Here is a 25,750-nt window from a genome sequence, read left to right on the forward strand (position 1 = left end):
TGGTCTGCACAACCTTTAAAAAAAATAGCCTTGGACTGTGCTGCTAAATCGCTATTGGTCTGAATCCCAGGTGTAGATGTCTGACTTGTTTGGAGCTTTGGAATGCACACTGTGGCAGCTTCTGCTGCAGCACTACAAGTCGCAAAATGGCGGCCGGCGGTCAGCCCGGGTACATATGGATGGAAAAATCACTCTGGCCACTCTAAAAATAGCCAATCCCTATCAAAAAAGCAGCTCAGCTGCAGTTGTTCAGATGAATCACAGGTGGAGGAGAGAAATTTGCTTCCAGTTATTCAATTATCCCTGCCTATTCTCGCCCTAGCATCAGCTGCGTCTAACCCTGTTCTATTCACATCGGGAGTGAGCACATCCCGACGTGCGCACAAGCTTATAAGAGGCTGAGTCACATGCTGCACTTGGCCAATCACAGCCTTGCCAATAGTAGGCATGGCTGCGATGGCATCTTAGGGCAAGTAGTATGATGCATGTTGATTGGCTGCTTTGCAGCCTTTCAAAATGCGGCAAAATACATGCCGAACGACGAACCCGAACCCGAACTTTTACGAAAAAGTTCGGGTTCGGGTCCGTGTCACGAACACCCCAAAATTCGGTACGGACCCGAACTATGCTCGAACTGTTCGCTCAACACTACTCATCAATACAATGCACAGGAATGTGCAGTGTGTGAGTATATCATAGCCAACCCACTGCTTTCTCATAGGGAAGCATTGGGAGGCAATTGTGCATGCGTAGCTTCATAGAGATGTTTTGAATCAATGCATTTCTATGAGGAGTGTTTAGCGTGAATCCCAGTGTTGCACGTTGTGCAACACTGGACTAGAAAGCACCTCGTGTGGCCGTCTGATAAGTGGCCACTAGAGGTGTTCCTTGGCAGTAATGTAAATACTGTCTTTTTTCTGAAAAGGCAAAGACATGCTATAGCCACCAGAACTACTACGTTTAGCTGTTGTGGTTCTGGTGACTATAGTGTCCCTTAATATAAAGAAAAAAAAAGAATCAGCACAAAAGTATCAAATAAAATGGCTGTATCATTCTAAAAATTTAAAAAGCACAACTTCTGACACCAATATATAGTATTTTGCAGATTACTATTTTTTTTTTTACAATGTGCAGATAGTACTGTACCCCTCCATCCACCCCTCCCTTTTCTCCATCCCCCCTCCCCCTTCTCCAACCATGGCTCAGCTCCCATTATGCCTCTCAGCCCCTACTATGCCTCTCAGCCAGCCCCCATTATGCCTCTCAGGCCCCCATTATGCCTCAGCCCCCATTATGCGCCTCTCAGGTCCCCCATTATGCCTCTCAGGCCCCCCATTATGCCTCTCAGACCCCCCATTATGCCTTTCAGCCTTCAGCAGCCTAGCCATTATGCCCCCAGCAAAAATACAGTAAATAAAACACTTACCTCTCCTGCTCTTGGACTCCGACGCTCCTCATCGGCACCGCAATCTTCTTCCTCCTGCTGTCGGCTAGCGCGCACAGCATGACGTCACAGAGCGACTCAAGCTGTGTGCAGCCCTGCACAGCCAACATCCGAGGACCAGGAAGTGGTGAGTACCGATCCTTCACCGCTTCCCGGTCCTCCGGCACTAATCAGCGCTTCCAAAATGGAAGCGCTGATTAGTATTCACGGTGAGTCCTTCACTATACAAGCTATGCCGCTCGCATAGTGAAGGATAGGATCGGGACACACGGAGCTGGCGGAGGGTAGGCAGTGGCCAGTGGGGCATGACGGACCCCCTAGTGGCCACAGGCCCTCGGACCATGCCCGAGTGCCCGAATGGTCAGTCCTCCCCGAGCTGTAACTAAGGTCAGGAACAATATATGTCCTTTACGGCCCACTGGGTGAATGTGGTTCCTACACAGCCACACCAGCAACTTGGCCAGGTCACGTCGCTTCCGTCTCCACGTTGTCACTCCGTTGGTCCTGCGACAATGTCCGCCTCTGCCTCCTCATCCTCCACCCTGTCCTCAGCCTCCACTGCAGGGACAATGCACAGTGCCTCTCCAGCATACCACATGTGCAGGGAGCGGCGGTGTCATGCTGTTCTGCCCCTTGTTTGCATGGGCGTACGGAGTCACACAGGGGAGGAACAGCTCCATGTCCTTCAGCAAGAAATTGAATCCTGGCATTCTCCGTGACAACTAAAAATCTGAACCATAGTGATCGACAACGGGAATAACATTGTGTAGGTGATGCTTCACAGATGGCTGAGCCATGTGCCCTGCATGGCACACATGTTCAATCTGGTTGTCAAGCAGTTCCTGAAGTCTTCCACCCATCTGCAAGACATCCTAAAAATGGCCAGGAAACTTTGCATGCACATCAGCCACTCATACACTGCAAAGCACACCATCCTTGAGCTGTAGCAGCAGAACAGCATCCCCCAACATAGGCTGATATGCGACGTTTCCACCCGTTGGAATTCCACCCTCCTTATGTTGGACCGACTGTACGAACAGAGAAAGGCCATCAATGATTTCCTGATGATCCGAGCAGACAGAAGTACTCTCCTGTGTAACTTTGATATCAGCCAGTGGCAGTTCACGCGTGACACCTGCCGTTTGCTCAGGCACTTTGAGAAGGCCACGTTATTTGTCAGTCGCCAGGACTACGGGATGAACTATGTCATTTCACTGCTTAATGTCCAGGAATAGATGCTGGTAAATCTGGCTGGTAAGGGGACTGGAGACGTGGCGCCTAGATCTCACAGCCACATGAGCCCTGTGGGGGCTGAACTGGAGGACATTGGAGCACAAGCAATGTCTAGTGAAATGGGTGGTTTTGCTACAACGGTGACAGGAGAGAAGGAGCAGGAGCAGCCAGAGGAGCTACAGGACGATAAGGAAGATGAGGCAGAGGACCAAGACACACCGTGGCAGTATGCAGTGGAGATGGAGGCAAGGCGTCCCTCCGAGTCACTTGCGCAAATGGCCCGCTGCATGCTCACTTGCTTGGGTAGTGAGAGCCGAATTGTCACCATTCGGCAGAGGGATGACTTCTGGCTCTCCATCTTGTTGGACCCTCGCTACCGGTCCAAAATGGGGGCCTTTTTTACACCCGCTGAGAGGGAGGACAAACTGAACTACTATAGAGACATCCTACAGTCAGGGCCATAAATATTGGAACATCAACACAATTCTAACATTTTTGGCTCTATACACCACCACAATGGGGGCCTTTTTTATACCCGCTGAGAGGGAGGACAAACTGAAATACTATAGAGACATCCTACAGTCAGGGCCATAAATATTGGGACATCAACACAATTCTAACATTTTTGGCTCTATACACCACCACAATGGATTTGAAATGAAACGAACAAGATGTGCTTTAACTGCAGACTGTCAACATTAATTTGAGGGTATTTACATCCAAATCAGGTGAACGGTTTAGGAATTACAACAGTTTGCATATGTGCCTCCCACTTGTTAAGGAACCAAAAGTAATGGGACAGAATAATAATCATAAATCAAACTTTCACTTTTTAATACTTGGCTGCAAATCCTTTGCAGTAAATTACAGACTAATGTCTGGAACGCATAGACATCACGAGACGCTGGGTTTCATCCCTGGTGATGCTCTGCCAGGCCTCTACTGCAACTGTCTTCAGTTCCTGCTTGTTCTTGGGGCATTTTCCCTTCAGTTTTGTCTTCAGCAAGGGAAATGCATGCTCAATCGGATTCAGGTCAGGTGATTGACTTGGCCATTGCATAACATTCCACTTCTTTCTATGGTTTCTCTTGCAGTATGCTTTGGGTCATTTTCCATCTGCACTGTGAAGCGCCGTCCAATGAGTTCTGAAGCATTTGGCTGATTATGAGCAGATAATATTGCCCGAAACACTTCAGAATTCATCCTGCTGCTTTTGTCACTAGTCACATCATCAATAAATACAAGAGAACCAGTTCCATTGGCAGCCATACATGCCCACGCCATGACACTACCACCACCATGCTTCACTGATGAGGTGGTATGCTTAGGATCATGAGCAGTTCCTTTCCTTCTCCATACTCTTCTCTTCCCATCACTCTGGTACAAGTTGATCTTGGTCTCATCTGTCCATAGGATGTTGTTCCAGAACTGTGAAGGCTTTTTTAGCAAACTCTAATCTGTCCTTCCTGTTTTTGAGGCTCACTAATGGTTTACAACTGTTGTGAAGGGTGTTGTCACGAGGGTGTCAAGAGCCACGCCTGACTCCGTTATACCCGGGGTCAGGAAGTCACAGCGGGTGGCTGCACGCTCTATGTCTAAAGACAGTGCTGTTTATTAATGGTAGCTTTCTGGGTTTGCCTTGCAATCCTTTTTGGCTCACTCAGGGATCCGTAGCTTCTCCTCCTCAGCTGTTTCTTGTCCAGCAATCCCAACCTCCTTATATTCCCATCTCTCACTTCTCTGGTTGCCAGATATAGAGCTTCCTGCCTGGACTTCTATACTGACCCACTGGAGCTGTGTAGCTGTGTTCCCTGGTTGTTGTTCCAGAACGTTACCCTCCGGATCCCTGTTGGGCCTTCGTGGTCTGCTGTTGTCGCCCACCTGGGATTATATGTTTGTCTGTATTCTCTGTCCTCTCCTTGGTGTTTTCCTCTTAGTGTCAGTGGTGCGGACTAGTGATCCCACCGCCCCGTTCACTACATAGGGCTCATCTTAGGGAAAGCCAGGGTTTAGGCACGTGATCGGCGTACGGGTGAGGAACCCGTCTGGGGATGTCAGGGAAGTCAGGTGCCAGCCGCAAGGTGAGTCAGGGGTCACCATTTCTTTCCCTCTCCCTTGGACAGGGCCTTCCCATTTCCCTCCCTTAGCGTGACGCCGGTCATTACAGGTGTTTTCTTCACCAGGGAAAGAATTCTTTGTTCATCCACCACAGTTGTTTTACGTGGTCTTCCGGGTCTTTTGGTGTTGCTGAGCTCACCGATGCGTTAGTTCTTTTTAAGAGTTTTGGAAACAGTTGTTTTGGCCACGCCAAATGTTTTTGCTATCTCTCTGATGGGTTTGTTTTGTCTTTTCAGCCTAATGATGGCTTGCTTCACTGATAGTGACAGCTCTTTGGATCTCATCTTGAGAGTTGACAGCAACAGATTCCAAATGCAAATAGCACACTTGAAATTAACTCTGGACCTTTTATCTGCTCACTTGTAATTGGGATAATGAGGGAATAACACACACCTGGCCATGGAACAGCTGAGAAGCCACTTGTCCCATTACTTTTGGTTCCTTAACAAGTGGGAGGAACATATGCAAACTGTTGTAATTCCTACACTGTTCACCTGATTTGGATGTAAATACCCTCAAATTAAAGCTGATAGTCTGCAGTTAAAGCACATCTTGTTTGTTTCATTTCAAATCTATTGTGGTGGTGTATAGAGCCACAAATGTTACAATTGTGTCGATGTCCCAATATTTATGGACCTGACTGTATGTAGTTAGTTGGCCGCTGCTTATCTGCACCATCATCCATCCTCTTGCAGGTCTGACTGGGGGAAGCCCTCTGAGCTCACGTTCCACTGCCATGGTTGCTGTGGAGGGGTGGGGTGGCAGGAGCAGTACTAGCTCCATCAGCAGCAGGTGTGTGCAAGGTGGAGCTGGGTGTGGCCTCATGGCTCTTCTTAAGTTTGAGTTGTGTGCAAGAGGTCAGTTGTTTGTCTACCTTTGTAGGAGAAGGAGCTTTGCTCCTCTCTGGATATTTCACCTGTCCATGAGGGCCTTCTTGTGGAACATCAAGGTCTTTAGCAATGTCTCCCTATGTTCTCCTCCTTGTTCCCTACCTTACCTGTTGTTATGTTTGGTGTGGGTTTGTTTTGGGGATTTGTTGTTGTTAGTGTTGGTCGAGCACCAAAATGCTCAGGTGCTTGGATGCTCGATTAGAACACCAGAGCACTGAGCACCAGAGCACAATGGAAGTTAATGGGAGAATCCGAGCATTAAACCAGGCACCCCCTGTTCTGAAGAGGCCCGCTTGGGTAGTGAGAGCCGAATTGTCACCATTCGGCAGAGGGATGACTTCTGGCTCTCCATCTTGTTGGACCCTCGCTACCGGTCCAAAATGGGGGCCTTTTTTACACCCGCTGAGAGGGAGGACAAACTGAACTACTATAGAGACATCCTACAGTCAGGGCCATAAATATTGGAACATCAACACAATTCTAACATTTTTGGCTCTATACACCACCACAATGGGGGCCTTTTTTATACCCGCTGAGAGGGAGGACAAACTGAAATACTATAGAGACATCCTACAGTCAGGGCCATAAATATTGGGACATCAACACAATTCTAACATTTTTGGCTCTATACACCACCACAATGGATTTGAAATGAAACGAACAAGATGTGCTTTAACTGCAGACTGTCAACATTAATTTGAGGGTATTTACATCCAAATCAGGTGAACGGTTTAGGAATTACAACAGTTTGCATATGTGCCTCCCACTTGTTAAGGAACCAAAAGTAATGGGACAGAATAATAATCATAAATCAAACTTTCACTTTTTAATACTTGGCTGCAAATCCTTTGCAGTAAATTACAGACTAATGTCTGGAACGCATAGACATCACGAGACGCTGGGTTTCATCCCTGGTGATGCTCTGCCAGGCCTCTACTGCAACTGTCTTCAGTTCCTGCTTGTTCTTGGGGCATTTTCCCTTCAGTTTTGTCTTCAGCAAGGGAAATGCATGCTCAATCGGATTCAGGTCAGGTGATTGACTTGGCCATTGCATAACATTCCACTTCTTTCTATGGTTTCTCTTGCAGTATGCTTTGGGTCATTTTCCATCTGCACTGTGAAGCGCCGTCCAATGAGTTCTGAAGCATTTGGCTGATTATGAGCAGATAATATTGCCCGAAACACTTCAGAATTCATCCTGCTGCTTTTGTCACTAGTCACATCATCAATAAATACAAGAGAACCAGTTCCATTGGCAGCCATACATGCCCACGCCATGACACTACCACCACCATGCTTCACTGATGAGGTGGTATGCTTAGGATCATGAGCAGTTCCTTTCCTTCTCCATACTCTTCTCTTCCCATCACTCTGGTACAAGTTGATCTTGGTCTCATCTGTCCATAGGATGTTGTTCCAGAACTGTGAAGGCTTTTTTAGCAAACTCTAATCTGTCCTTCCTGTTTTTGAGGCTCACTAATGGTTTACAACTGTTGTGAAGGGTGTTGTCACGAGGGTGTCAAGAGCCACGCCTGACTCCGTTATACCCGGGGTCAGGAAGTCACAGCGGGTGGCTGCACGCTCTATGTCTAAAGACAGTGCTGTTTATTAATGGTAGCTTTCTGGGTTTGCCTTGCAATCCTTTTTGGCTCACTCAGGGATCCGTAGCTTCTCCTCCTCAGCTGTTTCTTGTCCAGCAATCCCAACCTCCTTATATTCCCATCTCTCACTTCTCTGGTTGCCAGATATAGAGCTTCCTGCCTGGACTTCTATACTGACCCACTGGAGCTGTGTAGCTGTGTTCCCTGGTTGTTGTTCCAGAACGTTACCCTCCGGATCCCTGTTGGGCCTTCGTGGTCTGCTGTTGTCGCCCACCTGGGATTATATGTTTGTCTGTATTCTCTGTCCTCTCCTTGGTGTTTTCCTCTTAGTGTCAGTGGTGCGGACTAGTGATCCCACCGCCCCGTTCACTACATAGGGCTCATCTTAGGGAAAGCCAGGGTTTAGGCACGTGATCGGCGTACGGGTGAGGAACCCGTCTGGGGATGTCAGGGAAGTCAGGTGCCAGCCGCAAGGTGAGTCAGGGGTCACCATTTCTTTCCCTCTCCCTTGGACAGGGCCTTCCCATTTCCCTCCCTTAGCGTGACGCCGGTCATTACAGGTGTTTTCTTCACCAGGGAAAGAATTCTTTGTTCATCCACCACAGTTGTTTTACGTGGTCTTCCGGGTCTTTTGGTGTTGCTGAGCTCACCGATGCGTTAGTTCTTTTTAAGAGTTTTGGAAACAGTTGTTTTGGCCACGCCAAATGTTTTTGCTATCTCTCTGATGGGTTTGTTTTGTCTTTTCAGCCTAATGATGGCTTGCTTCACTGATAGTGACAGCTCTTTGGATCTCATCTTGAGAGTTGACAGCAACAGATTCCAAATGCAAATAGCACACTTGAAATTAACTCTGGACCTTTTATCTGCTCACTTGTAATTGGGATAATGAGGGAATAACACACACCTGGCCATGGAACAGCTGAGAAGCCACTTGTCCCATTACTTTTGGTTCCTTAACAAGTGGGAGGAACATATGCAAACTGTTGTAATTCCTACACTGTTCACCTGATTTGGATGTAAATACCCTCAAATTAAAGCTGATAGTCTGCAGTTAAAGCACATCTTGTTTGTTTCATTTCAAATCTATTGTGGTGGTGTATAGAGCCACAAATGTTACAATTGTGTCGATGTCCCAATATTTATGGACCTGACTGTATGTAGTTAGTTGGCCGCTGCTTATCTGCACCATCATCCATCCTCTTGCAGGTCTGACTGGGGGAAGCCCTCTGAGCTCACGTTCCACTGCCATGGTTGCTGTGGAGGGGTGGGGTGGCAGGAGCAGTACTAGCTCCATCAGCAGCAGGTGTGTGCAAGGTGGAGCTGGGTGTGGCCTCATGGCTCTTCTTAAGTTTGAGTTGTGTGCAAGAGGTCAGTTGTTTGTCTACCTTTGTAGGAGAAGGAGCTTTGCTCCTCTCTGGATATTTCACCTGTCCATGAGGGCCTTCTTGTGGAACATCAAGGTCTTTAGCAATGTCTCCCTATGTTCTCCTCCTTGTTCCCTACCTTACCTGTTGTTATGTTTGGTGTGGGTTTGTTTTGGGGATTTGTTGTTGTTAGTGTTGGTCGAGCACCAAAATGCTCAGGTGCTTGGATGCTCGATTAGAACACCAGAGCACTGAGCACCAGAGCACAATGGAAGTTAATGGGAGAATCCGAGCATTAAACCAGGCACCCCCTGTTCTGAAGAGGGGAGGGTGTCTGGTTTATAGGAAAAGGTCAGAAATTGATGAAAACACCACTGAAATGGTTCGGGAACAGCATGGGGAGGATGTCTGGATGCATCTTGGACTCCCAGGTCGCTGCTGGGAACAATGTTGTCCGAGTAGTACGCCACTTTTACAAACTGACAATAATAAGCACCAAACCGAAGATAAAATCGATTTTAGAGGGAAAAATTGTTAGGAAACATTCTTTACTGTATATTTACTTGTATATAAAGTGCTAGTGCTGCCAAAAATCACAAAGAAGAGGCACTCCGATACAACCTGTATATCACATAAAGGAGGGCCTCATTCACATTGTTGTACAATTGTTCAGGTAGTGAGACTCCTACACTCATAAAGCCTATGCACTAAGGGAAAGGGCTGCCAAAAATTACAAGGAATTGGCACTCCAATACACCCTTTATTACACATAAAGGAGGGCATCATACACACCCGTGAAAAATTATGATTGATTGCCTGCTGGTGACCCTCAAAAACATTAGGAGCAAGGGCCTGCTGGTGACCCTTTAAAACATTAGGGGGGAGGGCCTGCTGCTGATTTGACTATCTAAAACTTTAGGGGTAAGGGTCTGCTGCTGAGCTGACCATCTAAAACATTAGGGGTGAGGGCCTGTTGCCGAGCTGACCATCTAAAAAAGTTTGTGGGCGAGGGCCTGCTGCTGAGCTGACCATCTAAAACATTATGGGTGAGGGCCTGCTGCCGAGCTGACCATCTAAAATACTTTGTGGGCGAGGGCCTGCTGCCGAGCTGACCATCTAAAAAATGTTGTGGGCGAGGGCCTGCTACTGAGCTGACCATCTAGAAAATGTTGTGGGTGAGGGCCTGCTCCCGAGCTGACCATGTAAATAATTTTGTGGGCGAGGTCCTGCTGCTGAGCTGACCATCTAAAACATTATGGGTGAGGGCCTGCTGCCGAGCTGACCATCTAAAATACTTTGTGGGCGAGGGCCTGCTGCCGAGCTGACCATCTAAAAAATGTTGTGGGCGAGGGCCTGGTGCCAAGCTGACCATCTAAAAAACTTTGTGGATGAGGGTCTGCTGCTGAGCTGACCCTCTAAAACATTATGGTTGAGGGCCTGCTGGTGACCCTCAAAAACATTATGGGTGAGGGCCTGCTGGTGACCCTCTAAAACATTATGGGTGAGGGCTCGCTGCTGAGCTGACCCTCTAAAACATTAGGATCAAGGGCAGCCTAATAAGCATGTTAATATAATGGAGGAGGAGGACGAGAAAAGGGTGATTGAACCATATACCCTTTTTAGTGGTGGAAGGGGAGCATGGGAATACAGTGTAATCAATACACCATAAAAGCCACATTTAGAGTGCCTTTATCTTCAGCCGCTTTCCTCTGGTGGAGTAGAGAAGTCAGGGGTAATCCAGGCCTTGTTCATTTTTATAAGAGTGAACCGGTCAGCATTTTCAGTTGACAGGCGGATGCGCTTATCAGTCATTATGCCCCCAGCAGCACTAAATACACACTCTGACAAAACACTGGCGGCAGGGCAGGCCAGCACCTCTAAGACGTAGAGCTCCAGTTCGTGCCATGTGTCCAGCTTGGACACCCAATAGTTGTAAGGCACACAGGGATCACTGAGGACACTGACACTGTCTGCTAAGTTCTCCTTCACCATTTTCTAAAATTTTTCCTTCCTTGTGAGACTAGGCCACGCATCAGGTTGAGGATGCTGGCGGGGTGTCAAAACTGTCCCAAGCCTTGGAGAGTGTTGCCCTGCCTCTGTTGGAACTGCTGTGTGTTCCCCTTGTCTTCCCTCCTCGGTTGGCCAAGGAACTACGTACTCTGCAGCCAGTGTTGTCAGCTGGAAATTTTTGCAGCAATTTTTCAACAAGTACCTTCTGGTATTGCACCATTTAGCTCGTCCTCTCCACCACAGGAATGAGAGATGAGAAGTTCTCTTTGTAGCATGGGTCGAGAAGGGTGAACAACCAGTAATCAGTGTTGGCCAAAATGCGTACAACGCGAGTGTCCTGGGAAAGGCAGCCTAACATAAAGTCAGCCATGTGTGCCAGAGTCCCAACAGAAAAGACTTCGCTGTCCTCATCAGGAGGATAACTCTCAATCTCCTCATCCTCTTCCTCCTCTTCTACCCATACACACTGAACAGATGGAATAAAACTTCCATGGGTACCACCCTCTGTAGCTGAGGCAACTGCCTCCTGCTCTTCCTCATCATCATCCAATTCGCGCTGAGAAGACAAACTGAGGGTGGTCTGGATATCACCCCGTGTACTTTCTTCCCCCATTTCCACCTCTTCCACAAGCAAAGCGTCCGCCTTGATTGTGAGCAGTGAGCGTTTGAGTAGACACAGAAGTGGGATGGTTATGCTGATAATAGCGTTATCGACGCTCACCATCTGTGTTGATTCCTCAAAGTTGCATAAAACCTCACAGAGGTCAGACATCAATGCCCACTCGTCGCTTGTGAAGAGCGGACGCTGACTGGACAGGTGACGACCAATTTGTTGCAGCTGGTATTCCACTACTGCCCTCTGCTCACAAAGCCTGGCCAACATGTGGAACGTCGAGCGGATGCTCATATCGCACAACAGTCGGTGAGCTGGCAATTGCAAGCGCTGCTGCAGTGTTGAAAGATCATCGGAAGCTGTCGACGACTTGTGTAAATAGGCACACATGCGGCATACCTTCACCAGTAGCTCAGGAAAATTGGGGTAGGTTTTGAGAAACCAGTAAACCACTATGTTGAACACGTGGGCTAGGCATGGTATGTGTGTGAGCTTGCCAAGCTCCAATGCCGCCACCAGGTTACGGCCATTATCAGACACAACCATGCCTGGTTGTAAGTTGAGTGGCGAGAGCCACAGCTCAGTCTGGTCCCTTATCCCCTGCCACAGCTCTGCGGCGGTGTGCTGTTTGTCACCTAAGCAGATCAGTTTAAGCTAAGCAGATCAGTTTAAGCTTGGCCTGTTGCCGCTTCCCCACTGCAGTGCTACACTGCTTCCAGCTACTGACTGATGGCTGACTGGTGGTGCAAGATGATAATTCAGAGGTGGAAGTGAAGGAGGAGGCGGAGGAGGAGAAGGGGGGGTTGCAGCCACTAATGTAGGTGGCAGCGGAAACCCTGATGGAAGTAAGGCCCGCAATCCTTGGCGTCGGTAGCACCTGTGCCATCCCAGGGTATGGCTCGCTCCCGGCCTCCACAAAGCACCCAGTGTGCCGTCAGGGAAATGTAGCGTCCCTGGCCAAAAGCACTTGTCCATGTGTCAGTTGTTAAGTGGACCTTCCCAATAACTGCGTTGGTCAGGGCACGGGTAATGTTACAGGACACATGCTGGTGTAAGGCTGGGACTGCACACCGTGAAAATTTTTGGCAGCTGGGGACAAAGTTCCACGGGACAGCCGTCTCCATCAGGCTGCAGAAAGCCTCAGTGTCCACAAGCCTAAATGGCAACATTTCCAGGGTCAGCAATTTGGAAAGGTGTGCATTAAGTGCTATGGTCTGTGGGTGGGTGGCTGGGTATTTGCGCTTTCGTTCAAAGGCCTGGGGTATAGACATCTGTACGCTGCGCTGGGACACAGAAGTGCATGTGCTAGCTGATGGTGCTTGCAAAGGTCCAGGTGCATGGCGGGAGGCATCTGGGCCTGCGTCTTGGATAGGGGATTGGCCAGCACATAACACAGTGGAAGAGGAGGCAGTGGTGTGACCCGCAGACACTCGTTGTGGACCCAGGTGTTTGGCCAACCAATTAGGGTGCTTTGATGCCATGTGGCGGATCATGCTGGTGGTAGTGAGGTTGCTAGTGTTCACACCCCTGCTCATTTTGGTATGGCACAGGTTGCAAATGACAATTCTTTTATCGTTCCTCAAAAAAGTGCCAGACTGCAGAACACCTACCCCTTGGCAAGGCAGATTGCCGCAAGGGGGTGCTCCGGGGAACAGTTGCTGGCCTGTTTGGTGTGGCCCACCTTCTCCCTTTAGCCACCCCACTGTCTCTTCGAGCCTGTTGCGGTGTTGCGGATCCCTTCCCCTCTGTACTGCTGTCCTCGCTTGGCTTGCCACCTTCCCAGGTTGGGTCAGTGACTTCATTGTCCAGCACCTCCTCTTCCACTTCCTGAGTCTGGTCATCCTCCTGAATTGACCTAACAACAACCTCAGTTATTGACAACTGTGTCTCATCCTCATCATCAACCTCTTGAGACACTAATTGCTGTTGACTTATTGGCAACTGTGTCTCATCATCATCAACCTTGTGAAACACTAATTGCCGTTCCCCACCGTCATCTTCTTCTGACTGTGGATGCTCCAGAGTTTGGGAATCAGAGCACAAGATCTCCTCATGTCGCTCTTCAAGCGGGCTTGGCGAAAGGCCCAAATTAAGGAATGGCGATGAAAACAGCTCCTCGGAATATCCGAGTGTGAGATCACTTGTTTGCCAAGACTCTCCATGGTAGGTAGAAGGAGTGAGGATTCTGTTCACCAGACTCTTGGCTACTGAGACTGGACTTTGTGGAAGACAGGGTGGTGCTTAACCGACTGGAAGCATTATCTGCTGCAATCCAACCAACCACCTGGTCGCACTGGTCTAACTGCGCCACCCTGCAAACTGGGACATGAAGCTAGGTATCATGGATAAGTGTGTTTCTTGTGCTCTGGTGGCAGGCACAGTTTCACCGTGCCCAGGGCCACGGCCGCTGCGTGCACCATCAGCAGCATGGCCCCTTCCCCGTCCCTTACTGCTCGCCTTGCGCATATTAAATGGTATATATGCTTGCAAGTATGTCACACGTACAGTAGCGCACTGAATAAATGTCACTGATATTTAGGATGCGCACACGTTAACAGGAGGTATAGCACAAGAAATGTCGCTGTCACCACCGCCTAATAAAAAATTACACTGAATGAATGTCACTGATATTTAGGATGCGCACACGTTAAACAGGAGGTATAGCGCAAGTAATGCCGCTATCACTACCGCCTAATAAAAAAATACACTGAATGAATGTCACTGATATTTAGGATGCACACAAGTTGAACAGGAGGTATAGCACAAGTAATGTCGCTGTCACCACCGCCTAATAGAAAATTACGCTGAATGAATGTCACTGATATTTAGGATGCACAAATGTTATACAGGAGGTATAATGCAAGTAATGTCGCTGTCACCACCGGCTAATAAAAAAATTACACTGAATGTCACTGATATTTAGGTTGCACAAACGTTATATAGTAGGTATAGCGCAAGTAATGTTGCTGTCACCACTGCCTAATAGAAAATTACACTGAATGAATGTCACTGATATTTAGCATGCACAAACGTTATACAGGAGATGTAGCGCAGGTAATGTCACTGCCACCAGCAGCAAACAAATTTGACTGAATGTCACTGATATTTCGGATACGCAAACGTTACATGTAGCACAGGTTATGTAACTGTCCACAGCGGACACAGTCTACAGAAAAAGTACACTGGATGTCCCAGATATTTTTAGGCCACGCACACGTTACACAGGAGATGTAGCGCAGATAATGTCGCTGTCACCAGCGGCAAAAAAAATGACACCAAATGTCACTGATATTTTGGATGCGCTAATGTTATACTGGAGATGTAGCGTAGGTAATGTCGCTGCCACCAGCAGCAAAAAAATTAGACTGAATGTCACTGATATTTCAGATACGCAAACGTTATACAGGAGATGTAGCACAGGTAATGTAACTGTCCGCAGCGGACACCGTCTATGGAAAAAGTATACTGGATGTCACAGATAGACAGGAGATGTAGCGCAGATAATGTAGCGCAGATAATGTCGCTGTCTGCAGCGGCCAAACAATTGCAAGCTATTTAGCGCAGGTTGCGCAAAAAATATATATTGCTGCCACACACAACAATAGTCCTTAAAAGGACTTTTGGGTCTATAACAAGTATAAAAGCTAAAATATTCCTATTTCACTCCCTACACTATCTCTCCCTTCTGCTCTCCAGCTCTCCCTGACTAAGACTGAGCTGAACACGTGTCATCGTGCCAACATGGCTATGGCATTACAGTGAATGGCAGTACTTACCTGCATGTTTATTGACTGCATAGCAGCCAACTAATGTGCGGGGAGGAGCCTCGAGTATCGCGCTCAAGCACATCCGATATTCCATACACCGTGATGTGCCGAGTATCGCAATGCTCGAGTAAAATTATTGTTCGGTCGAGCATGCTCGCCCAACACTAGTTGTTATTTCTAGTTTTGTGTTCTATGTCTGGTATGTTTGGTGTATTGCCCGGCATGGTTGCTAGACATCCCCTTGTTTGTCTGTGCCTCCCGAAGGGGGGCTCAGGGTTCCCCGGAGGGGGAACCACAAGCCTGTATGCAGTGCTGTCTGGGGCCACCGTGCATCTTGTTGCATGGGGGTCCAGGTAGTAACTGGTATGCTGGATATCTGTGTGTGTTGTTGGTACGGTGTCCGGTTTGGTGTGTGGGCTCCAGTACTTATGCTCGGGTTCCAGTCGTGGTGGCAGCAGCAGATAAGTGTGTTGTTCTGTGTTCTTACCTGCCGATCCAGTTGCTATGGTCTCCACTTTTCCCTGCAACTAGGCCGGGGGAGACTCCGTGTCTGGGATGAACAGGTCGTCTCTGCCCCTTCCCTATTATGAGGGATTATCAAGACGACTCAGGGTCCGAGATTCCTGGGTATGAGCCGTACGACAATCCAGGTCTGCTCATATGGTGAGGAGTTAGGGCGAGGATTAGGGAAGCATTAGGAGGTGACCTGCTCCCTGTCCTCGGTGTCCTGGCTTAGTAGTCTCTCCGTTTACTATCCTCATTGTACGGTGGGGAGTTTTCCCCACTCCCAATCGTGACAGCTCCTTCTTTCACCCACCATCTTCAGCGGGTACTGGTATTGCCACCCACCTCCACTCTATGTTACGTTGCCACTCTGTGGTCTCCTGATGCTGCTCCTATCTCCACTCTATGTCACCTTGCCACTTTGTGGCCTCCTTATGCTGCTTTTACCTCCACTCTGTCACCTTGCCATTCTGTGGCCTCCTGATGCTGCCGCCACCACCACACTATGTCACCTAGCAACTCAGTGGCCTCCTGATACTGCTGTCACCTTCAAACTATGTCACCTTGCCACTCTGTGGCCTCCTCATGCTGCTGCCACCTCCACACTCTGTCATTGTGCCACTCTGTGGCCTCCTGATGCTGTCGCCACCTCCACTTTCTGTCACTGTGCCACTCTGTGGCCTCCTGATGTTGCTGCCACCACCACACTATGTCATCTAGCCACTCTGTGGCCTCTTGATGCTGCCGCCACCTCCAGACTCTGTCATTGGTCCACTCTGTGGTCTCCTCATGCTGCTTTCACCTCACCACTATGTCATAGGGCCACTCTGCGGACTTCTCATGCTGTTCCCACCCTTCCTACTTCTTTGCTGGGCCATTATTTAGCCTTTTTGGCTTGGCTGACATTATCATTTATTTGACCCATCCTCTGATCTATCAGAAGGAAGGTAAAATGAGATGCACAATGGATCCTGTCTGTGTAGCAGCTGTAAGGCCTGTATGGTCCCTTCAGAATTGGCTCGTGATTTGGTAGCCAAAAACAGCAGTGGGTACAATACACAGAAGACTTGCAAATATTTAGTTCACATGTCACCTCTCTGTTTTGGATCCACTCAGTTTTTTTTGGCATTAGCAATACTGATGGATTACTGACCAAATGCTGACCGAGTGAAGACGGATGCTCAACAGACAGGATCCGTTTTTTGTGGGTTATTTTTCTGACAAATCAGAGGAAGGGAAAAACATTATATAGTCAGTATTGGCCCCGTGACTGCCCAAATAAGTGAAGTGTGCAGTGATTCTAAGTGCGACGCCTGTCATCTGCATGTCATATGGACTCACAGTATTATTTGACTACCAAAGCAGACTCCCTATGCGTGTTACTGCAAGGCACCATGTTTACATTACTATAAAGGCTCTCTGAAGCCAGGAAATAGCCATTTTTAATGTAATTCGCCGCAAATTTATTCGGATCGAAACCCAATTTTCCCCCAAAAATTAGGCAATCTGGCGAATCGAATTTAAAAAAATTTCGCTAATCTCTAGTTACTACCATTACCACCACTACTGCTATCACTGTTACTACTACTATTGCTACTGATTCTGCTACCTATAGACAGCCGACATACTGCCTTGTTCCATGCTATGCTGCTTCTGCTGCTCCTAATATTGCTGCAACCTGCTTCTTATTATCCTACCCTTTCCACATACGAACTGCACTCCTGCTGCTCCCAATTAAAATGGAGAATTTTTATAGGCTCGTTCACAATAAGCCACTTTTTCTTTTGACAATTAACACTTGTGCGTGTCATATGGGCAGGCATTCTGACCTTGTCAAGGTATAATTTTTGGACACTTGGTGCCCCAACGAGCACTGTTTTTAAAATGTTTTATCCCCTACACTGTGTGTTTTTAAACATTATCTGCCCCACTAAGGGACAATTTTTGGAAGCTTTGGAATATGAAAAAGCATGATACATGTGCCGGTGCAGTGTGTTTTTAAACACTATGTTTGCTATGAATGTTAGTGTCACTCAGACATTTTTTTCCATTGCTGTCAGTCAAGAGCTTGAGGAGGGAAAAATCTGAAATATCCTAAAAAATTCATAGTCCTAGGAGACGAATGGTGATTATATACCAATTTTCAGAGCATTTGGAGCAACTTTTTGAAATATTTGGCGAACCTGAACCAAAACGAATTTCGAGTGGTTTGCTCAGCCCTAATTTAAATGTTTAAATTACAAGTTTTACTGAATCTTTTCCCACAACATATAATGCATTTGGAACGTTTTCAGACCCTTACATTTTTTCAAACTTTGTTCTGTTGCGGCTTTGTAGTCAAATAAAAAAAAAATCTCCATCATTCTTTATTAATAGCCCAAAAAGAGAAAGTGAAAACAGATTGTTAGAAATCTTTTTTAATTTATTGAAAAGGAAAAACTAAAATATTGCATTGACATAAGTATTCAGACCCTTTACTCAGGACTTAGTTGAAGCACCTTTCGCAGTGATTTTAGCTTCTAGTCTTTTTGGGTATAATGCCACAAGGTTCACACACATGGATTTGGGGATTTTCTGCCATTTTTCTCTGCAGATCCACTCAAGCTCTGTCAGTTTGGATGGGAACAGTCAGTGGACAAGCATTTTCAGGTCTCTCAAGAGATGTTCAGTTGGCTTCAAGTCAGGGTTCTGGATGGGCCACTCAAGGACATTCACTGTGGGTCACTGTGTTATCATTACTGTATTCTTAGGGTCAGAGTCTTGGATGGGGAACTTTCAGCCCAGTCTGAAGTCCAGAGCACTGTGGATCAGGTTTTCATTAAGAATATCCAGTCTGTACTCTGCTCCATTCAGTTCTCCCTCAATTCTGACCAGCTTCCCTGTCCCAGCCTCTGATAAACATCCCCACAGCATGATGATGCCATCTCAATTGTTCACTGTAGGGATGGTAATGGGCAGGTGATGAACAATGCCTGACTTCCTCCAGACATGACCTTTAGAATTGAAGCCAAAAAGAGAGCCCTTTAGATGCTATGGGGGAGATTTATCATTCCCCTTACGCCTGAAAAGTGGAGTTAAAAATTCACAACTTTTGGAGTGCAACTTTTTAAAAAGTTGTTGCATCTCTCCTTTTTCGCCGTCCTCGCCACTTTTCTAAAAGGGGTTGTGGCAAGGGAGGTGAAGGTGGCGTGGCCAGATGCAGCGACAAATTTATCTTCATTTACGCCAGTTTTCTGGCCTAAATGAAGTCATAAATCTACTGCAGCTCTGAGCTGTTATAGATTTTTGGATAGGCTCACGGTTTGCAGGAGAATTTGCCAAATTATGCGCATCCTCCAGCAGCGCAGGGGATATCAAAACATGCACAGAAATCACCAATATTGATAAATCTCCCCCTTTGTTTTTTTCAAACTCCAGACAGGCTCTCATGTATCTTTTAGTGAGGAGAGTCTTTTTTTCTGGCCACTCTGCCATAAAGCCCAAATTAGTGGAGTGCTGCAGTGATGATTGACCTTCTAGAAGTTTCTCTCATCTGCACACAGGATCCTTGAAGTTCAGCCAGCGTTACCATGTACCCTCTTACCAAGGGCCATATCCTCCCCCTTACACAGTTACTTAATTTGGTGATACAGCTAGTTCTAGGAAGAGTCCTGGTTGTTGTTAACATCTTTCATTTAAGAATTATGGAGGCTTCTGTGCTCTTGGCAACTTTCAGTGCAGCAGAATGTTTTTGTACTCTTCTTCAGATCTGTGCCTCCAATATAATCTTGTCTCTGAGCACTTTAGGTAGTTCTTGCTTTCATGTGGCTTGTTTTTTTTCTCTGAAATGCATTGTCAGCTGTGAGACCTTTTTATAGGAAGGGTTGTGTCTTTCCGAATCATGTCCAATCAAATGAGTCATGATTTAAAACATCTCATAGATGATAAAGATAAATGGAAAGCCACTAGAGCTAAGGTTCTCAATACTTATGTCCATGCAAAATTTTAGTTTTTCCTTTTTAATAAATCAGCTAAAATTTCTAAAATTCACTTTTCACATCCTCATTGGGGAATATTGAGTGAAGATTGAATTTTTCTTTATTTTCGCACAGGGCATAACAAAATGTGAAAAAAAGGAAAAGGATCTGAAGACTTTCCAAATGCATTTGTATACAGTGTGTCAATCAGCTCAGCTTCTCCTGTTCTATTATATGCTGTCTGCAGACTGCATTGTTTTTTGTGGTGACAAGTTCTCTTTAAACCTGGAGATAAAAATTACATTAATCAAAGTAGGGTATATATGTTTAACTTTGAACTCACAGAAGCGGTGGATATATTGGTCCAACTTAGAATCAGCATAGTTCCTGCAAAGAAATGCTGTGGAAACAGAAGAGGTCAAAGTCTTTAGGACCTGTTTGTTGAAAAGTTGATAAAAATTTTCCATGTTTAAAGTGTATCATTAGAAAATTACCTATTTTTTTAAAGGTTTCATATTAATATATGTATAAAATATATTTGCAGTATTTGCATATTGTTCCTATTGCTGATGGGATGTGTTTCCACCATAGGCATAGGTTATCAATATTGCACTTCAGGAAAACCCCTTTAAATGATTGAGGATCTTTTCAGACTGCATCTGTAGTGTACATTTACCATATTTGTTGGTGCCCCATCAAGCCTGAAGTATGCAATACAGAAGCATTTTTTAACCCTTTCAGCCCCAGAGTTTTTTTTATTTTTTTTGCATTTTCGTTTTGCGCTCCCTACCTTCCCAGAGCCATAACTTTTTATTTGTCTGTTCACATAGCCATATGAGGGCTTTATTTCTGCAGGACAAGTTGTACTTTCCTTTTTGGAAATTATACCCCTCAAGTAATTTAGTAAGGGGTGTACTGAGCACTTTAATCTCACAGGCTTTAGCCCCAAATTTTTGATTTTCACAAGGGGTAACAGGAGTTAAAATAAGCACTCCATAATTTCTTATCTTCTCCTGAATACGGCAACACCCCATATGTGGTTGTAAACTGCTGTAGTGGCATACCGCAGGACTCAGAAGGGAAGGAATGCAATATGGCTTTTGCAGCACAGATTTTGATAGATTGGTCTATAGGAACCATGTTGGTATTGAACAGTCTTTAGGGTACCAGTGATAACCATACGTTTTTCTCTGTGTGAGGACTTATAGTATTTTTTGTGATATGAGTTGCCATCATCAATGGTTCCAGTGGCGTGCCTAGGAAGGGGCGTGGGGTGCGGTCCGCCCCAGGTGCCGACTCTCACGGGGGTGCCAGAAGCAATGAGCGCTTCCATCAATAAAGATGGGAGCGCTCATTGCTGGAGTGCTGACGCCCACATACTGCGGCGGGGCACGGGAGCACATAGTTCCCTGCCTCACCACCAATCACCGCCATAGGCTTCAGGCTTGGTAGGCCTTAGGCCTATGCAGTAGTGAAATCCCGGTGCAGGCGTGCGTGATGACATCATTGCGAGCGCCTGTGCTGGGACGCAGCAGCACAGTGAAGTGTGAGCCCCTTCCTCTGCGAGCAAGCGCAGGTGAGTATTTAGCTTTTAGTTTTTTTTCCAGCTTTTTTTTCATTTTATGTGCCAACTTTGGGTACATGGAGGACATGGGAGGGGCACACAGGAGGACATGTGGGGAAAAATATGGTGGGATACTGTGTGGGGGCAAATTATTATGGGAGGGATTACTGTGTGGGGGCAAATTATTATGGGAGGGATTACTAAGTGGGGGCTAATAATTATGGGAGAGATTACTATGTGGGGGGCAAATTACTATATGGAGCAATGTGGGGGAAAACTACAGTGTGGGGGAAACTACTGTGTGGGGGCAGTGTGGGGGAAATTACAGTGTGGGGGCAGTGTGGGGGAAACTACTGTGTGGGGGCAGTGTGGGGGAAATTACAGTGTGGGGGCAGTGTGGGGGAAACTACTGTGTGGGGGCAGTGTGGGGGAAATTACTGTGTGGGGCAGTGTGGGGGAAATTACTGTGTGGAGGGCAGTGTGGGGGAAACTACTGTGTGGGGAAATTACTGTGGGGGGCAGTGTGGGAGAAATTACAGTGGGGGGAAGTGTGGGGGAAATTACTGTGTTGGTACAATGTGGGGTAAACTACTGTATGGGGGCAGTGTGGGAGAAACTACTGTGTGGGGGCAGTGTGGGGGAAATTACTGTATGTGGCAGTGTGGGGGAAACTACTGTGTGGTACAAATTACTATATGGGGCCAGTGTGGGGGAAATTACTGCGTGGGACAAATTACTATATGGGGGTAGTGTGGGGGAAATTGCTGTGGGGGGCAGTGTGGGCGAAACTACTGTGTGGGGCAAATTACTATATGGGGGCAGTGTGGGGGAAATTACTGTGTGGGGGGCAAATTACTATGGGGGATTACTATGGGGGGCAGTGTGGGGGGCGTTGCTATTGGGGAGGCACTGTTGGGGCAATTCTATTATTTCTGGGGACACTATACAGGAATATAGGGTGTTATTATTACTGGGGGCACTCTAGGGGACATCATAGCTGCTGTAGACTCTAAAGGGGCAGTTATGGTAATTTATCAAACTGGTGTAAAGTAGAACTGGCTTAGTTGCCCATAGCAGCCAATCAGATTCCACCTTTCATATTTGACAGATCTTTTGAAAATCCAGTTCTACGTTACACCAGTTTGATAAATGACCCCAATTATGTCTACTGAGGTCATATTTTTTCAGCAGTATAGTACCTGGGGCATTTGGGGGCACAATGGGGAAGTATTGGGGGTGGCAGCAGGATGACACTGTGGGGACACCAGGATAGGGAGGTTGATGGAAAAACAGAGAAATCTCGTGTCTGTATTAAATAATCTGTAGAGATGAGATGTGGCTGAAAGAATTTTTCATTAAGGTCTAACGAAGGAGAAGAGGAAAGAGAAGGTCTACATGAATGGAGATGTCCCTGGATGTAAGAGGTATGTGGTCAAGTATTGGGGAGGGGCAGAGAAAGGACCCGCCCTGGGTGCCAAATACCCTAGGCACGCCACTGAAAGGTTCTATTTTGGGGCAAATACAACTTTTTGATCACTTTTTATTTCGCTTTTTGGGCTGCAGGATAGAGAAATGCAACAATTCTGCCATTGCTTCTTAGGTTTTGTTATTGCGGCATACAACTTGCGGGGAAAATGACACGTTATCTTTATTCTGCTGGTCAGTACATTTACTGGGATACCAAGTTTATATATTTTTTTTTATGTTTTACCACTTTTACACAAAACATTTTTATTAAGAAAAATCATGTTCTTTTTCTGGCAGGCCCGTCTCATTTATCATTTTCTACGCCTGTTTTAGGCATAGAAAATGGTCTAAATCTATGCCAGACAGCGGCTCTGCATAAATTTGGCACATCCACCGCCAGCTAAAGGGGGTATTAAGACCGGCATCTTAATAAATGACCCCCTATATTTATATTGTAATCCTTTATTATTCCTGCTAGAAGTTATGACTGAATTACCATGTTATGAATAAATTACTAGCAGTTTTCAATGAAAGTCCAAATGGATCTTATAAATTTGGGTTGTGTCCTGGCACTGGCAGCACTGCTTGCATAATGTCAGGCTGTGCAAGACATTCCCTCAAATGGTAACATCCATCTGAACCTTCCTTGGAAACTGTTAGTAATTCATTCTTAACTTCTAGCATGAAAAATACAGGGGTGGCACATCATAGTATCATAAGAATTAGGGCTGCAGCTAACGATTATTTGAATAATCGATTAGTTGTCGATAATTTCATCGATTAATCTGTGGATAGCACTTTTATGGGAGGGGGATCTGTGGATAGCACTTTTATGGGAGGGGGATCTGTGGATAGCACTTTTATGGGGAGAGGGATCTGTGCACTGTTATGGGGAGGGGGGTCTGTGGATGGCACTGTTATGGGGAGGGGGATCTGTACACTGTTATGGGGAGGGGGATCTGTGGATGACACTGATATGGTGGTATCTATAGATGACACTATATAGCATCTTATGCTATATGTGTCAACCACAGATCTCCCCCATAACAGTGTCATTCACAGATCCCCCCCCCTCCCCATGACAGTGCACAGATTCTCCTCCACATAGCAGTGGAATCCACAGATCCCCCTCCCATAGCAGTGCCAGACACAGATCCCCCTCCCATAACAGCAGACGATTCTGGCAGTAACTTTTACTCAGCGCATCTTTATTACCTTACAATGAAGCTCCAGTAACAGGCAGAGCGGGCGGCGGCGTTACGTCACTCACTCACGTGATGCGCCTGCTCCGCCCACTTTATGAATGGAGCAGGCTCGTCACGTGAGTAAGTGACGTAACGCCGCCGCCCGCTCTGCCTGTTACTGGAGCTTCACTGTAAGTTAATAAAGATGGGCCGATTTAATGTTGAAGTAAAAGTTACTGCCGATGAAGGACCCTGACCGCCCGCTCCCGCCCCAGATAGCAACGAATCGGCCGATTATTCGATAACTGGATTCGTTGACAACGAATCCAGTTATTGAATATTATCGATAACTTTGATTAATCGTTGCAGCCCTAATAAGAATAGATGCTCCAGAATTATTACATAGGAGAAACAAATACAGATGTAGCTGACATTCTTTTAACACCAGCTGTGCCAGGATGGTCACTTTAACATGATTATATTCCTGTAATGTGTTTTTGTTGGGTTAAGCCTGTCAAAAATAAAGGTGGATAGATCTATAGCTACTAAAACAGACAATTCAGGAGAGGTTCTCTTTAAGGTAGGAGTCTACAAGTCCTCTGTTTGCCTTATCTTGCAAAAGTGGACACTGCCTGTGCAGAAAAAATTATCCAAGCAAATTCTTTAAATACTTACAAACGCAGGCACCCAAAACAAAGTGCCATACCATAAGGATATCATGCCATGGTTGAAACGAGAAACTGCCACTAGTATGCCCAATGAAATCTGCAAAATGGATGTAATTATCAGGACACTCTATAAAGAAAACAAAACAGGTCTGATTAGGAAATATCTCTATTTCTGTGTTCTTTGTGCAAAACCATTTAATAATTGCTTAATCAATCTGGTTCCTAGTGAGACTAATTCAAAAATGAAAATCATTTTTTCATATAATAGTACTAAGAAGGTTAAATTTTCTTGACCAAATTCTCAAAGCAAACTGGTATGACCACTAAAATGGAAATGTGTGCCTATCTCCTGGCAACTAGAGATGAGCGAAGTTTTCAAAATATTCGATTTGGCTTGTTCTCCGAATTTCTCAAAGAAATTTGCTTCATTACTGTCACGAACTAGCAGGTGTGAACCAACTGTGCCATGTGTCCTGCGTCCTCTAAGGGCGTTGTCTAAGTGAACCCCTCGATTCTTCACAATACCCCTGATGGTGGGGATAGACTTTCCCGAAGGGAACACCAGGTCGCTAGCTCTTGAGGAGGATAGGTTCGCGAGTCAGCTGGTCCAGGTGGACCAGGAGGTAACTGAAAAAGGTACCAAAAGTACAGGCATAGTCAGGCAGGCGAGGTCGATACCAGGAGAAACAGTGCAGGACAGAAGGATGAGGCAGAGGCATTGTCAGACAGGCAAAAGGTCAGGGCAGGTGGCACAGGTATAGGTCAGGCAATCCGGATCGGCAACAGGAGAGTCAAGGCAAGCTGGCAGGGATCAGATGAGTAACAGAATACAGGAACACAGGTACGAGTCAGGAACACAGGAACACAGGTGGTTATCAGGAACCTAAGCACAGCACAAGAACCTTGACACTGAGGCATCTGGGAAGGGAGCTGAGCTACTTATATATGCGCATGAGGGTTAGGATTGGTCAGGGAGGTCACATGACCTAACCCATAAAACCCAGGAAGTGACAAGTGCCGGCCCTTAAGGAAGTGCTGCACAAAACCAGCAGCGAGCATGCTGTGGCCCGGGCTGAGATGGAACTGTGGAGCAGATCCTCAGAACCGCAGCACCTACACAAACAGAGCGCAGAGCTGCCGCGGTGAATGGGAAGCTCTGGCCACAGATCACCACTGAGCATATTGCCTGTGGACCACAGTGGAAATCAGGGGAACAGCGGTGCACAGCAGACGCTGTTACAGTACCCCCCCATCATCCCTCCCTCTTCTTGAGTCCACGACAAGACAGCATTTTTTTTATCAGGTCCAGATCATGAATGTTTTCATCTGGCTCCCAAGACCTCTCCTCAGGACCAAAGCCCTTTCAG

The 25,750-nt window shown here is 46.6% G+C and overlaps 1 protein-coding gene across 2 annotated transcripts in view; it reads right to left on the reverse strand.

Annotated features, from left to right (window-relative positions):
* The window catches only part of LOC121005282, a 201,905-nt gene that overhangs the window by 118,673 nt on the left and 57,482 nt on the right, over positions 1-25,750 (reverse strand). For both annotated transcript variants that reach the window (XM_040437922.1, XM_040437921.1), the window contains exons 3-4: positions 24,391-24,510; positions 19,844-19,900 (exon numbers count right to left, since the gene is read on the reverse strand). In XM_040437922.1, the coding sequence (XP_040293856.1) occupies positions 19,844-19,900; positions 24,391-24,510 (177 nt within the window). The remainder of the gene's footprint in view (positions 1-19,843; positions 19,901-24,390; positions 24,511-25,750) is intronic.

Source organism: Bufo bufo, chromosome 6 (assembly GCF_905171765.1).
Source record: "Bufo bufo chromosome 6, aBufBuf1.1, whole genome shotgun sequence".
In the NCBI taxonomy this organism is placed as follows: domain Eukaryota; kingdom Metazoa; phylum Chordata; class Amphibia; order Anura; family Bufonidae; genus Bufo; species Bufo bufo.